Raw genomic sequence first — 16,723 nt, 5'->3', positions numbered from 1 at the left:
CCTCTCCTACTGCTTCGAAAAGGTACAAGTTTTCATAGCTCTGGCTTCTGCTTCAATGTGAGGACCTGTCAACTGTAACAGAGTGTGTGTAATTCACAGAATTGAGAGATTCGACACATTTCACCCCAGGCATTTATGGCCCATCCTACAAGTCTTGGACAGCTGAGCAGGCCTAGCCCTGAAAGCAGACGTTTATCGACAAATCGTCTGTTCTACTGCTTCTCACAGCCTCAAGTGACCGGTCAGTGCACACGGACAGCACAGCAGTCTGGACGCCTGCTTGCCCACCGGCTGTACCGTCAGGTACCAAGAGGCCAACTAAGAGTGCACAGACAGAGTTCCCAAGAAATACTGGTCCAAACAACAAAACCTGCAACCTAAACAGCAAAGCTCTTAACCCTAGAATGTAAAACAAGACAACTGGGTAACTAGGCACCGATGTCAACAGTCGCAAACGAAGAAGCTGCTCTGAGAGTTACGATTTCAGACAGTTTCATTACCATGTGTCTTGGAAAGAGAGTTGTGGACTGAATCTTGGACTCCAAACGCCTCCCAAGGATTGCGAAGTTCTCAGCCATCATTTCTTTAAACGAGCTTCCCGCTCTCCCTCCCTCTCTCCTCCTCCCAGGGCTCTAGTGATGTGCAGACTGTCTCTTAACGGTGTCCTGTAAGTTCCCCCCACTTTGCTTCTCTGTTTGAATAATTTCCAATGCTATGTCTTCAAGCTCACTGTTTCTTTCTTCTGTTGCTGTTGAAGCTCTGTATTCAATTCTTTTGGTTCTTTTTTATGTTTTCTATCTCTTTGTTGAACTTCTCGTTTTGTTCTCCTGATTTTATCTGTGTTCTCTTGTAGCTCTCTGAGCATTCATTTTTGGAACAATTATTTTGAATTCTTTGTTGGCCAACTCACGTGTCCCCATTTCTTTGCGGAGAGTTACCGGAAGTTTGCCGTGTTCCTCTGGTGGTCTCACGATTCCCCGATGCTTTGTGATCCCTGCAGTCTTGCTGTTAATAGGTATCTGTGCACTTGGAGAAGCAGCTATCTCTTCCGGACTTTATGGGCTGACTTTGGTATAAGGAAAGACCTTCACCTGCAGGCGGGGGCCTGCTGGAGTGTCCTGTGATCCCAGGCCTAGTGGTGCAGGGTTCCAAGTGCAGGGTCGGGGGTAGTCTGGGTGGGAGGGATACTGTGCCATTGGCTCAGGCAACTGTTTGGGTCCCGGCAAGCACTGTGCGGGCTCTGCAGCGGCTGCAAGGGCCGGTGGGTTCCTCAGTGGTACCTCCAGGTTCAGCTGCTTGGGCACAGGGCAGGAGCAGTGATGGCCAGAGTTGGAGGCGTGCACACACCTGGCTGTGGAGACCAGCTGCAGGTGCCTGTGTAGTGGCAGGGGCTGGTCACAGACTCACACGTAGTGGTGGGGAACAGGGCCAGTCGCGAGGGCTTGGGCCAAGCGTGGGCCCACGGCAGCTGCGGGGGCCCTGGCAGGTGGTGTACTCTCCTAGGGCTGCAGAATCTCCCCACAGGTGTGTACACAACAGCGGAGGTTGGTGACAGGGATCAGCTGGGAGGGGCTGGCCACATCGTGCGCCCGGCAACGGGGGTCAGCCGCAGGGGCCTAGGCGGGCATCTTGCACCTATGTAGCTGCAGAGGCCTGGGCAGGCTGCCAGTGCAGATCCTGGGCGCTGGCGGGGCCGGGGAGAATGGGGAGGGACTCAGGCAGCAGGTGCCCAGGAATGGGAGTACCCACGGGGTGATAACTACTGAGAGCTGGCGGGCTCCTCTGCGGAGCAGGGCACTAGGAACCATGGTTGTTCCAGCTGCACGGCTGACACTTTGCTTTGCTGGTCTCTAGGTGGGGTGAAACTGAACAGGTCCCTTGTGTGGTGCCCCAAAAGGCTGGGGAAGCTAGTCGCTCACACCACCCCCCCTTTCCTGGGGAGGAGAACTCCTTCTAGCTGGGGAGCTCCCTCTTGGTGCTGAGCAGTGCTGGCCTGCGGGATGGGGTCATGCAGACAAAAGGAAGCTGTTCTTCCCTTTCTGTGTGATTATTTTCAGGTTTTTGTTCCACTGAGCAGCTGAAGTTTCTGAAGTGGACTCCCGAGTTCTCCCAGAGCTGTTTTTCTCTGTGGATAGCTAATATGTTGATCTTTGTTGGGAGTCGGGGGATGGAGACCGGGGTCTCCCTACTTCGCCATCTTGGTGATACCATTTGAAAGTGAGCTCTAGGAGTTACGAAACTCCCTCCCAGACAGGAAGGGACTGAGTAGGATCAGATAACCACCTTTTGGGAGATTCTGCAAAACAGGCATCTTGCAGTGGATAGGCTTGATATCCAGGTACTTTAGAAGGACTTGGGGACACAACTGACTCTGATCATTTGTCCTTTCCACAAGCACTGGAGTCCTTTCTATTTGCCAGGCCCTAGGCACACAGAAGGCAGCCCTCTCCTAGGGAAGTCTCAGCCCAGTAGAGAAGACAAATAAAGACAATCTACGGACCAACGTGACCGATACCAAAAGCAAGGTCAGGACAGCGCAGGACTGGAGCGGTGTGTCTGCACGTGTCAGGAGTGGGAGAGGGTTACTGAGGGCTCCCAGCTGCACCCGTCAGGACAAGGGGGCTGCAGCCTGACAGACCTGGACCACCTGCAGGGAGCGTTACGGGTGAGGGCAGTGAAACACAGTCCATGCAAAGGCAGAGAGGCGATGAGAAAGCAAGGGGCATTTGGAGAAACACAAGAGTGTCCTATAAAAGCACCATTTTCCCCAGGAAATAGGCATAGCATGAGGGCATGTGACAGATGTTTATAGCCACAGAAACCAACATGGTGACTTTTCTGGAAAGGAGGATGGTGTGGTGGACTTAGCCCAAATGAATCACATCACAAATTTTCCTAGTCAATGTAAAATGGTTTGACGGCTCCCCACCCAACGTACAGAACTTAGCACTTTACTCTCACACAGAGTTAGTTGACCTTAAATATTTAGTGAACATAATTATTTCTATGGCATTTTGGAATGTGACATACTCAGAAATTTAGTGTTTTTCTGAAAATGCTAGCTTTTCTTTAAAATGAAATTTACACATGACATCAAGAAGTTAGAGAAAGGAGCTGTCAGAGCACAGGCTTATCTGTTTTTCATCCAGTTCCCGCAGGTGAAGGGCAGCGTGCTCTAGGATGAAGGAGCATATGCTGACATTATTGCGAGCTCGACCCGCTTCACACTTGGTAGCGTAACTTCCGGAGATGCATGGGTCAAGTTCAATACGTCCTTCATGTAGACATGCTGAGGTGATTAAATTAGGTGGGCCTCACATTACTACAGCAGCAAGTGTGATACTGAGAAGGTCTAACAACCAGTTCGGCGAGGGGTCCCACCACTCTGAAGCTGCGCTGGCTGTGGGTGGCAGGCTGGCTGCCCCGTGTCCCTGCTGAAGGTACAACTGTCCCCTGGGCTCGGGGACAGGACTTCCAGTACAATTAGCCACATGTTGGGAAATGACCGCCCGTAATGCTGGATTAAAGATGTGCGTCTTCGATACATGCCAGAAAGACAACTTTATATAATTGCAAGAAAAAAAAGCATAGCCATTCTTGGCTTGTAACAGTATCTTTTATGAAGTTCCCAATGGTATGTTGATTATATAAAATTAAAAAAATATATTCTTGTCAGAGATGCATACTGAACTATTTTTGGGTGAAATGACAGATGTCTTGGGTGTTTCCAAATATTACAGCATAAAAAAAGTGGGGCAAAGGTACAGTAGATAAAACAAGATTGGCATAATGCGGACAGTTGTGGAAGCTAGCTGCTACAGTGGTTCTATGTGCTATTTCCTCCACACTTGTTTGTTTAAGTTCAAACACTCCCATAAGTCCGTTGCTGACCTTAGAGGGTGATGGCCGGCAAATGACTCCTCTTTCTGAAGCTGGCACGTTGAGCGTTCTCAGATAAATCCCTCTACAATTCTAAAAGCAACTCCTTAAAGAAGTAAATACAATCAGGAAGCGACCAAGCAACAACTGGGATAAACTCAGATTGTCTGTAGGTGCACAGGTAGACTGATTAGTAAAGAGAAATCACTTTACAGCTAGCACAAAAAGTTATTTTAAACTTTACAGGTGTTTTAAAGTCCCTCTAATTTTCCCCTCCAAAAAAAGCAAAAAAAAAAAGACAAATTTGACAGAAAATAAAGAACCATCTACTGTGTCATGGTATGAATTATAAATCATTTAAATTACTAATTTTCGCACTTTCTTCACCCTGAATGATACTGATCTGCTAGGAATCAATGTTCTTAAAGATTTCAAAAACTCTTACATAAGTCACAAGTAATATGTTTTCAAAAAACCGTTATAGTTTCCCAAATTGTGATGTTTTCATTTTCACTTAAATGCTGGACTGTGAAAGAATATATTATAATCTCAAGTCCAGATGGAGTGTAGAATCTTTTTCTAGGAAGACTGAGAAAATGCTTTTCTAGATATGTAAATTAAGAGCATCCTGAAAACTTAGTAAGTTGTGGGAAATACATACATAACATTTGTAACTAGATATATTTGGTCTTTATCTCTGGTTCCCGACACAAAGCTCCTAAAACCCTTAGAATTTCCTGAGTTTTAGGGGTCCCTTGTGAGCAGAGTTTATGCTAATGAACTGACTTCAGGTGTGTCCCCTAGAGAGCCTCAGTGTGGGGCTGGTCACTAGAAAGATCGAAGGAACTTTTAGTTCCACCCACTGGCCTCAGGGAAGGGGGATGTTGGAGATTAAGCTCTAGAAAAATTCTTGAACAGCAGGATTTGAGGAGCTTCTGAGCTTCCGGGTTGGTGAACAGGAAGACATCCATGTGCCGCGAGGGTGGTGCACCCGAAACTCCACGGGGACAGAAGCTCCTGTGCCCGGTACCCTTCCAGACCTGGCCCTATGTATCTCCCCGTCTGCTGTTCATTTGTATCCTTTAATGTCCTTTGCAATAAGCCAGTAATCTCGTAAGGAAACCGTTTCTCTCAGTCCTGTGAGCTGCTCTAGAAGTTAATCAAACCCGAGGAGGGGGTCGTGGGAACCTCAGACTTAGTGCTGACTTAACCTTAGCACTTAACCTGTGCTCGTAGGTGAGAAGCACAGGTAACAACCTGGACGGGTGACTGACATCTGCAGTGTGTGTCTGGGGGCGGGTGGTGGTAGTGGTGGTGATGCCGACTCAGCCCTTAACCTATGGAATCTGATGCCATCTCCGGGTAGACAGGGTCAGAACAGAACCCATCTGGTGTGTGAAGAATCAGAGGATTGGTTGGTGGTGTTGGAAAACACTCCACGGACCAAATATCACATCTTCTCCCCTCTTCATTTTTCCTAAAGGCCTTTATTAAGAACCACCATGGTTTGGTTCTCCAGCAACTTTTATTGGTCAAGGGATGTGGAATTATATGCAGTACCTGGGGTTTAATTAACAGGCTCACTTATAAATCAACTTAACATTTATCTTATTTAAAAAATTTTTTTGCTTTTGAATAAACTGATGTGGTCAAACAGACATGCTCCTACCCCATGCAAAAAGCTGTCCCAAAACGAGCAGCTTGCAAACCCACTGTAAATGAGATACTGAATGAAACATTCTTCTAGCGAGGTCCAAGAAGCAGCTCAGTCTGAGAATTTGCTTCATATCCTGACTTTTCAAAATCAAATATTCGAGACATAAAAGAAGCAAAATTAAGGTACGTAAAACAGCTATATCCTGATATTTTTATCCAAGTCACTTCCCAGAGTTCGTAGTGCTGCTGTGCTCTGTTGGTTAAAACAACAAAAGCAGTAGGCAGCTTCCAACCTAAAGGTAATGAAATTTACCAGTCTGCAGCTAAATGTCACAGTGGAAGAACACATGTAAGGTGAAGAATGCTTTTAAACCTTTCAGCTTTAAGTAGTGCTGTATTTTAACTTTAAAGAGAAGTTCTATTATATAGTTTTTGCATAAACATTTTAAAATATTAGAACAAGTCTTTGTAATACAATATATATTAGACTTCAATATAACTCATGAGAATTAAAAACATGTTAACTTGATAACTGTCATAAGGCAAAAGTTGTACAGAAACTTCTTAGTGGTGTCCCTTTAAAATTAACTTGATTTAGTGGGTTGCCTTAAAATGAACACAAAACAACAAAAGACTAAAAAAGAGGCAGTGATGCTCTAATACTGAATCCCAGAAAAAGCACAGTAGCAAACGATGTGTTTTCTAACAGGGAGACCAGGTGGTTCAGCAAACTGGGACCAGGTTGAGCAGCCCCTGGTACATGGTTCATCTATTGCACTGACCAGATGCTGAGAGTAGATCGCTTGCCTAGGAAGTTTGGTTAAAGGTACCAGCATCTTTAGTACTAATCACAGTGCCTGTAGAGCCGGTGCTCAGCTCTACTTCCTGAACTGGTCTGATGAAGATACTTTAAAATCAACAGGGTGCTGGACAGTGTAAAGTTCATGGAAAAACTCCATTTTTCATTTTGCTTTGGTACGTGAGTAACTACTGATCTAGTATTTCGAGTGTGGCTCACATAACACCTTGTGGACTGTGGTAAATGGAATTAACTAAGCGCTGCACTGGCGATCAATGCCAGAGTCTCTGAATATCAGGTCATAAACATAACCAACTGTGCCATATAACCGACACGATGATCAAAGCACACCTCACAATGAACAGGTTTTAGTTCAGACGATTAAAAAAAAATAAAGTATTAGACTGCATTTGGTGCAACGCTCTATCCATCATACCATACATCAGATACCATGCTGTGGAGACGTACTGGAGTAGCATATATGCAGTACGCGGCCAGGATTCGGAATGGAACATTTTTACATACATGTGTACATTTAATGGTCTTGTCCACTGAACTGGATTTATTGTACGTTTGCTGTGCCACATCTACTAGCTTGCATAACAATCCAAATTATTTTTTTTGCACAAAGATCTACTTCCATTTAAAGTAGAAAAAGATGGTGGCTAAAAAAAAAAAAACTTCTTCAAGCGCCAACAATTGTGTCCCAAATACCACTGTATGAACACCTAAAAAATATTAAGAACAATTTAGAAATATGCATGACTAAAAATGTACAAACAAACATCGATTAAAGTCACAAAGGGAACTAGTGAATGAATACCTCCAATTTTTATTTAAACTTACCTAGGCATATTAGATAATGTTGACTACACATAAAAAAGAGGAAGCTTTAGAAAGTTAAAATCTCTACTTGCAAATTTTATAAATGAGCCTTAGCTACAGGCACATTCATTTAGACTTCAGTGAACCCAGGAAAAGACTCGTCACTGACATATAGGGAGAAGAACCTCTAACTCAATCACTCCCATCAACTTTCCTTTCTGAGCAAGTGCATTAAGGATTTCCTATAAATTCTTTCAAGCAGAGAATCTAATTTTTTTTTTAAATTGGTAAGGCTGGGTTTAATCTAGCATTTTGCTATTTGTTTTATATTTTCCCCATCTGTTCTTTACTTCCTTTTTTCCTCTTTTCCTGCCTTCTTTTGGATTTATTTAATTATGTATTTATTCCATTTTAATTCCCATGTTGGCTTATTAGCCAAAACTCTTCATTGTGTTGTTTCAGTGCTTTAGGATTTTTTTCTTAAGATTTTATTTTTTTAGAGCAGTTTTAGCTTCGAAGCAAAATTGAGGCGGGAGAAGTATGTAGAGTTCCCAAAAACCCCCTGCCTTCACACATACACAGCCTCCCCCGTTATCAACGTCCCCACCAGACGGTACCTTTGTTACAGCTGATGAGCCTACACTGACAATTCATAACCACCCCAAATCCATAGTTAAATTACAGCTCACTCTTGGTGTTCTACGTTCTAGGGGTTTGGACAGATACATGATGACGCGGATCCATCACATGGTATCATACAGAGTCTTTTCACTCTCCCCAAATCCTCTGTGCTCTGCCTATTCATCCCTCCCATCCCCAGCCCCTGATCTTTCCCCTGTCTCCAGAGTTGTGCCTTTTCCAGGATGTCACATAGTTGGAATCATGCAGTATGTAGCCTTTTCAGATTGGCTTCTTTTTTTTTTTTGGCCGCACCGCATGGCATGTGGGATCTTAGTTCCCCGACCAAGGCTTGAACCTGTGCCTCCTGCATTGGAAGCGCAGAGTCTTAACCACTGCACCTCCGGGAAAATCCCCAGATTGGCTTCTTCCACTTAGTTATATGCCTCGAAGGCTTGACAGCTCATTTCTTTTTAGTGCTGAATAATATTCCATTGTCTGGATAGACCGCAGTTTACCCATTTGCCTTCCGAAGGACATCCTGTTTGCTTGCAAGCTTTGGCAATTATGAATAACGCTGCTATAAACATCCATGTGCAGGTTTTTGTGTGGACATAAGTTTTCAACTCCTTTGGGTTAATAGCAAGGAGTGAGACTCCTGGATCATACAGTAAGAGTATGTTTAGTTTCATTCATCTATCTACCTACCTATCTATCTACCTACCTACCTAATGGTTTTACCCATGTTATACGATTGACAGTTTAAACATTGATTATAAACATGTCTTGCTAATTTATTTATTTATTTTTAAGCATTACTCTTTTTTTTTTAATTTAATTTTTATTTTTGGCTGCGCTGGGTCTTTGTTGCAGTATGCGGGCTTCTCATTGCGGTGGTGGCTTCTCTTGTTGCGGAGCACGGGCTCTAGGAGAACGGGCTTCAGTAGTGTAGCATTCGGGCTCAGTAGTTGTGGCACATGGGCTTAGCTGCTCCGCGGCATGTGGGATCTTCCTAGACCAGGGATCGAACCCGTGTCCCCTGCATTGGCAGGTGGATTCTTAAGCACTACACCACCAGGGAAGTCCTAAGGTTAGTTTTATAAGAAAATGCCAAGCTGTCTTCTAAAGTGGCTGCACCATTTTGCATTCCCACCAACAATGAACAAGAATTCCTATTGTTCTACATCCTCACCAGCATTTGGCGCTGTCAGGGTCTTGGACTGTGGCCATTCTAGTAGGCTTGTAGTGAGATCTCATTGTTTTACTTTGCTTTCTCCTTGATGGCATATGATACGGAGTATGTTTTTGTATACTTATTGCCATCTGGATATCTTCTTTGGTGAGGTGTCTGTTAAGGTCTTTGGCCCGTTTTTAAATTGGGTTGTTTTCTTACTGTTGTGTTTTAAGAGGTCTTTGTGTATTTACGTTTAACAGTCCTTTATCAGGTATGTGTTTCACAAATATTTTCTCCTGGTCTATAGCTTGGCTACTAATTCTCTTGACGTTGTCTTTTGCAGAGCAGAAGTTTTTATTTTTCATGAAGTCCAGCTTACCAATTATTTCTTTCATGGATTGTGTCTTTAGTGCTGTGTCTAAAAAGTCATCACCACACCCTAGGTCATCTACATTTTCTTTTATCTTCTAGGAGTTTTATAGTTTTGCATTTTACATTTAGGTCTACGATCCATTTGGAGTTAATTTTTGTGAAGGGTACAAGGTCTGGTATGTAGATTCATTTTTTTGCATGGATGTCCAGTTGTTCTAGCACCATTTGTTGAAAAGACTATTTCTGCTCCATTGTATTGCCTTTGCTCCTTTATCAAACATCAGTATGTGGGTGTATTTCTGGGCTCTCTATTCTGTTCCATTGATCTACTTGTCTATTATTTCACCAATACCATACTGTCTTGACTACTGTGGCTTTATAGTGTTTTGGAGTTGGGTAGTAACAGTCCTTCAACTTTGTTCTTCTCCCTCAATACTGTGTTGGCTATTATGGGTCTTTTGTCTCCTCTCCACATAGACTTCGGAATCAGTTTGGTTTTCCTCATATAGATGTTGTTAGAGTTCTACCTATTTCCTTTTTGGGGGGATGCTAATGTGAGGGGTATTGTGTTTTTCATTTCGAATTGCACTTGTTCATTGCTGGCATAGAGAAAAGTGATGGACTTTTGTATATTAACCTTGTATCTTGCAACTGTGCTACATAATCATTTATATAGTTTGTGGATTTTTTGGATTTTCTACACAGATTATCATCAGCCAACAAAGTTAGTTAATTTCTCTCTTCCCAGTCTGTGTACCTTTTATTTCCTTTTCTTATTGCATTAGCTAGGACCTCCAGTATGATGGTGAGAGGGGACCTCCTTGCCTTGATATTAATAGGAAAGCTTCAACTTTCTCACCATTAAGCAGGATGTTAGCAGTAGGTTTTGGGTAGATTTTCTTTATTAAGTTGAGGAGATTCCCCTCTATTCCTACTTTACTGAGAGCTTTCATTGTGAATGGATATTGGATTTTGTCAAATGATTTCTCTGCATCTCTTGATGAAATCATGTGATTTTTGTTCCCTGTTGATGTGACGATTACATTAATTGATTTTGGAATGTTGAACCAGCCCTGCATACCTGGGATAAATCCCACTTGGAAGGATGTAATTCTTTGTATACATTGTTGGATTCAATCTAACATTTTGTTGAGAATTTTTGCATCTGTGTTCACAGGAGATACTAGTGTGTAGTTTTCTTTTCTTGTAATGTCTTTGTCCGGTTTTGGAATTAGGGTAATGCCGGCCTCATAGAATGAGTTAGGAAGTGTTCTGTCTGCTTTTGTTCTGTGAAAGAGACTGAAGAGAACTGGTACAGTTTCTTCCTTAAATGTTTGGTGGAATTCACCCGTGAACCCGTGTGGGCCTGGTGCTTTCTGTTTTGGAAGATTATTAATTATTGGTTCAATTTCTTTAATAGATACAGGCCTATTCAGATTGTGTATTTGTTCTTGTATAAGTTTTGGCAAATTGTGTCTTTGATAGAATTGGTTTATTTCATGCAGGTCAGCAAATTTGTGGGCACAGAGTTGTTCATAGCATTCCCTTATTATCCTTTTAATGTCCATAGAATCTGCAGTGATGCCCCCTCTTTCATTTCTGATATTAGTAATTATATATATATATAATTTCCCTTAGCCCGGCTAGAGTCACTGATTTTACTGGTCTTTTTCAAGGAGCCGGCTTTGGCTTCGTTGATTTTTCTCTATTGATCTCCTGCTCTAATTTTATTATTCCTTTTCTTCTGCCTACTCTGGCTTTAATTTGCTCTTCTTTTTCTCGTTTTCTATGGTGGACACTTATATGATGGTACTTAGACCTTTCTTCTTTTCTAGTACATGCACTCAATGCTGTAAGTTTCACTCTAAGTACTGTTTGTGTTGAATCTTCCCAAATTTTGATAAGTTGTGTTTTTTCATTTAGTTCAAAATATTCTTACATTTCCCTTGAGATTGCTTCTTTCACTCATGTGTTATTTAGAAGTATGTTGTTTAATCCCCACGCATTTTGGATTTTCCAGTTAGCTTTCTGTTACTGATTTCTAGTTTAATTCCACTGTGGTCTGAGAGCAGACACTGGATGATTTCTATTCTTTTAAATGTGTTCAGGTGTGTTTTATGGCCCAGGATGTGGTCTGTTTTGGTGAGTGTTCCGTGTGAGCTTGAGAAGAACGTGTGAGCAGAGATTCTCACTGCTGAGAATCTCTAACTTTTAATTATGCAATCACCTCTCCTTTTCGTAACGCGGCTGCAAAAAGCAGTGACAGCCTCCACCTCTAAGCCTGTGCGGGGCTATGGGTGGCGAACAGAGGGCGAGGCCGAAGGCGGCAGGGCGCCGTGACGCAGGCACCTACCTGTGCTCCCTGCGCTGCTTCAGCAGCCGCACTCCTGTGCGCTCGGGGCCTGTGCGCGGCGTGGAGACCGCAGCTGTCTCAAGGCAGCATCTCCATACTGAATACCTGAGCCCATTCTTTCTGGGTCCAGCTCACCTGAGGACCAAGCAAGTCTTTAGAAAACGTTTTCATGTTTCTGTGATCCCCACAATATATTAAGTGAAAAAAGCAAAGCGTAGAACACTGTGTATATACAACACAATTTTGAATACAGAGGAAAAAATACACACGTTTGCTTGTATGGGCATAAAAACCTCTTTGGACGGATACATAAAGAACTGGTAATAATGGCTGACTTCAAAAAAGAGCTCTAGATAGCAAGGGGACAGGAGACGGGGTAACAGAGGGTAGCTCACTCTATCCTCTCCTGCACTTTCTGGATTTGGAATTATGTGAATATATTATGTATACAAAGATTTAATTTAAAATTAAACCACAAATTAAAAAAGATACCATTTTTCACTTATGAGACTGGTAAAAACCCACGTATGATAATACACCCTGTGGGTGTGGCTTTAGTGAAATAAACACCTTCATTCGCTACTAGTGGGATGATAAACTGCTACAACCCCGATGGAGGAATTCGACAGCTTCTACCTAACTTCCAAATGCTTGTGTTCTTTAACGCAGCAAACCCACTTCTGGGAACTTATCCTATACATACACTCACACACATGTGAAATGATATACAAAAGGTTATTTACTGCAACATTTTTTGTTACAGCAAAATACTGGCAACAACTCAAATGTCCAAAGTAGACTGGTTAAATAAATTATGGCAATACACAAAACTGAACACTACATACACACACACATGTACATTAGCATATATATATGTATATGGAAGTCTCTAAATACTGATGTGTCATCACTGGTAGGTAGAGTAAGTGCAGAGTTCATAGTGTGCTAACTTTTGTATAAAAAGGAGGGGAGAAAATAATGGTTTTTGAACCAGATGAATGTACTGCCTCTTTAGAAAACTAAAATTAAAAAGTACTGCTGAAATGGATAAACAACAAGGTCCTACTGTAGAGCACAGGGAACTATATTCAATATCCTGTGACAAATCATAATGGAAAAGAATAGGAAAAAGAATATATATGTATAACTAACTGAATCACTTTGCCGTACAACAGAAATGAACACAACACTGTAAATCAACTATACGTCAATAAAATCTAAAAAAAAAAAAAAGTACTGCTGAAGAGTTCTAACGTGTCCTTATAGTTTTTTATCTGATGTAACTATGATTTGGATGACCTCAGAAGAAAAAGATCCTGAAAGCTTTATATGAATGAGCTCACACACGCTGTGTTCAAGGGTGGACACCAAAGGGGGAGGTAAGCTAAAGAAAAGCCCGTGTTGAGCTTGCTAACACTCAACATCACACCGATTTTCATGACAACTACTGAGGCTCTAGTCTTTAAAAATAACAGTTCTGTACCAGCTTGAGGAAATTTTTGCTGTTTTCAGGTCAAAAGACCACAGGAGGATGAAGCGGCCCTGTTCCTGCTGAGCCCAGCCCGCCGTCTGGGACCCTGGCGCTCTCCCACTACCTCGCCGGCCCCTACCTTCTCCGTCCGCTCCCCTCCCGCCTTCTCTCCTTTCCGTCCCTCTCTCTCCTCTCGCGTCATTTACTGAAACCTCTCGTTGAATTAACCGTCCTCCGGGGAGGGGCCAGGCTCCGCTCCCTCACCCCCTCTTGATGCTCCGCCACCCCCTGTCTTCTCCTTGTCATTCCGCTGGTAAAGATGACTGGTGGCTTCCTACTGCCCGCCCCACCGGACACTTTTCAGCTCACGTCTTGGCTCATGAGACTTTCCTCTGATGCATTTGATAACGAACAACCCTTTGGCTGAAGCTCGGCTAAAGTGATACCCACGTTCCCGGGTCTCTTCATATACCTCTGACTTCCCCCTCCTCTCTCTCATCCTCCGATCTCCAGGGCTTCGCTCTGGGCCACTGCCCTCCCCACTCTCTACTGATCGCTGCGTGGTCTCGCTCCTTCCAGAGTTGCCACTACTCCTACAGGCTGATGGCTCCCAAGCAGACACCCCAGCCAGGAATTCTCCCCACAGCCTCCTGCATGCCTCCTCGCGTTTGTCCCAGCGACGCTGCCCAGGGAACACTCCAAAACAGAAGCATCTTGATTCCCTTGAACCGGCTTGCCCTCTGGCTCTGCCATGACCCTCTGGGTCCCCGAGTTACCCAGGTGTGACACCTAGTTGCCCTCGGCCCCTCCTCCCTCCCTGACCCCACCTCTCAGGCCCCTCCCCAGAGGCAACGGCCCCGCCCCGCTAGTTAGCATCTGAGTCACGACGCCACTGCCAAAACGTTTCTTGGATTCATCTATGCCTCTTCGTCTCCGCTTCCACATCCTCGATAAAGCTTTAATCAGGCATCTTTTTTCGGATTACTCAAACATGCCTTTGTTGCTATCCTGGCCATCGGCCCTGGGCTCCCTCCAGTATGTCCCTGATGTGACCACCCACACACACGATCTGCCTCCAGCCACAATCTGACCACGTCATTCACGGCCCCCGCCCCTGAATGGCCACTCACCCCTACCGCAGTGCTCAGTCGTGGACGAACATCAGAATTAATCACACGAGAGAGCGTTTTAAAATCTGATGCTGAAGGCCTAATTCAGCATCTCTAGGGGCGGGTCTTGGAATTCAAACTTTTATGCATCCCAGGAGGCTCTAGCATACAGGCAGGGCGGAGACTCGGTCACGCTTTACAGGGTAAAGTTCTAGGTCCCGGATCACGATCCCTCGCCTGGCTGCTGCCTCTCCTCAGCCTTCTCTCCTGCCATTCCCCGCTGTGGTCCTTCTGTTCTAGAAACTTCAACTTCTCCCCCAGTGTCCACTAGCGCTGTCCCTGCTGGCCTCCCCTCCCCACACTTGACAGCCTGAGCTTGGTCACCACCTCCTCCTGGAAGCCCTTCCTGATATCACCTCCTAAGCAGGTAGGTTCTCCTTCTTCGTGTGCCCCAAGATCCTGTGCGCTTCTCAGTTACTGTATCGACCACACCGTATTGTAAGTATCTTTTGACTGCTTCCCATGAAAGACAGTTTCTTGAGGGCAAGGGTTGTGATTAATTTATTTCTGTATCCCAGCACCTGACAAAGAACAGGCATTCAGATATTTTAATGAATCAATTAAAAACTGAATGTCCACATATAATTGCGGTGATACTTAAATAAAAAGTAACTCTAATAAATGACAACTACATATTATTTTGTCAGCTGCCTAAATTAGGGGTATTGTAAATTTATTTTTACTGAAGCAACAAACAGAACAATGATGAGACAGGTTACTACTGAGGCACACTCAGTGAGCTTCGGGAGTAAATTCTCCCCAATGCCTGATCTAAACCAGCGGCACCCCGAGAGGTGCCCATAGATCACGCCAATCCACCACACACGACTGCTGGCCCAGCACAGTCCGAGGTGCCGACAGAGCACGGACAAAGGTCCGTTCTTCCTGAAGTGATGGCTCCAACAAAGGCTGTGGTTCTAAAAGCAAACACGCCCTGACACCCTGACTCTGCCCCTTCCGTCACTGGGGCCAAGGAGGCCGCCGTGAAGGAGGCGTGGGCTCCCACCTCAGCCGCGGACAAGACCTTGAAGCCCGTGAGTGGTGACTGCAGGTCGGCAGGGGGAGAGGCCACTCTGACCAGAGCACTCCTGGAAGTACTGAAAAGTGACACTACTGAGCTAGAGAGGAAACGACGCTAAAGTAAAGTTTATTAATGGAAAGCCTTTTACCTGATTCAATTTTGTTAAGTATTTTTCTCGCACACTGTACAAAGGCCTCTTCCACGTTCTCCCCGGTTAGTGCACTCGTTTCCAGAAACATCAGCTCTGAAATTGACATCAAACGAAACACGAAGCCATATTAAGAAGACAATCACAATTATTCGATTCATAACTGCCAGCTTAGTACACGCTCAGAATAATAGACAAAATAAATTTAGTACTTAAAACCAGGTATTTCTGCAAATATGAAATCAATGTCAAAATATTTTTTTAAATATTAGAAGAAATCTAACTTTTTCCGAAAAGTAACTAGTATTTTGTGCTAGCACTTAAATGTGTTGAAGAAACTAAGCAAGCAGGACGCTGGTAAGGAAGCAGGCTGGCTGAAGGCACCCGGCTGTTGATATAAGACAAAGTAGCAATTGCCTTTCCAATAGTCTCCACGTCACCACAGATACAACCTACAAGTGCTGACATCTGGTGTGCCGCCCCGACAGTGAGGGGACCTTACACGAATGAGCCCTCTTCTTATGCACCAGCTGGTGACTCACGCAGCAGAAGGCTGCTCTCTTGCTTTTGGGAGCAAACCACAACCTCTCCAGATCCTTCTCTCCTTCCTTGTAAAAATGAGTTTCATTTAAATGACAGATAAATTCCTTTCGACCTTTAACATTCTAAGCGTGCATGTTTCTAAACAGCTTCTTTACAAACTCATGAAGGCTTCTGTTTATTTTCCTAGCAGAAACCCTGCTCGTTTGTGAGAGTGTAAGTGGGTGGTCCTGGAGTCCAACTGAAAGGTGATAGTAGGATATTTTAGTTGTTGATTGCTTCCAAAAATTAAAGTTATTTTAAAATGTCTGAATTCTTTTTTTTTAAACCTAAGCTATGTTTTTCTAAGTATCTTTTTTTGTGAGATAAGTGTTTTTTTTTTGTTTTTTTTTTACATCTTTATTGGAGTATAATTGCTTTACAATGGTGTGTTAGTTTCTGCTTTATAACAAAGTGAATCAGTTATACATATACATATGTTCCCATATCCCCTCCCTCTTGCGTCTCCCTCCCTCCCACCCTCCCTATCCCACCCCTCTAGGTCACAAAGCACTGAGCTGATCTCCCTGTGCTATGCGGCTGCTTCCCACTAGCGATCTATTTTACGTTTGGTAGTGTATATATGTCCATGCCACTCTCTCACTTTGTCCCAGCTTACCCTTCCCCCTCTCCATATCCGCAAGTCCATTCTCTAGTAG

At 43.9% G+C, this 16,723-nt stretch overlaps 1 protein-coding gene across 1 annotated transcript in view; it reads right to left on the bottom strand.

Moving 5' to 3' along the window:
* Positions 1–693: 693 nt before the first annotated feature.
* The window catches only part of RAB4A (RAB4A, member RAS oncogene family), a 29,059-nt gene continuing 13,029 nt past the window's right edge, over positions 694–16,723 (bottom strand). The window contains exons 6-8 of the mRNA XM_024765605.1: positions 15,486–15,581; positions 11,677–11,811; positions 694–7,062 (exon numbers count right to left, since the gene is read on the bottom strand). Of these exons, the coding sequence (XP_024621373.1) occupies positions 11,696–11,811; positions 15,486–15,581 (212 nt within the window). The 3' untranslated portion in view covers positions 694–7,062; positions 11,677–11,695. The remainder of the gene's footprint in view (positions 7,063–11,676; positions 11,812–15,485; positions 15,582–16,723) is intronic.

This window comes from Neophocaena asiaeorientalis, unplaced genomic scaffold, assembly GCF_003031525.2.
Source record: "Neophocaena asiaeorientalis asiaeorientalis breed wild unplaced genomic scaffold, Neophocaena_asiaeorientalis_V1.1 scaffold369, whole genome shotgun sequence".
Classification (NCBI taxonomy): Eukaryota; Metazoa; Chordata; class Mammalia; order Artiodactyla; family Phocoenidae; genus Neophocaena; species Neophocaena asiaeorientalis.
The sequence above is the reverse complement of the archived record's forward strand: the minus strand, read 5'-3'. Positions and strand labels throughout refer to the sequence as shown.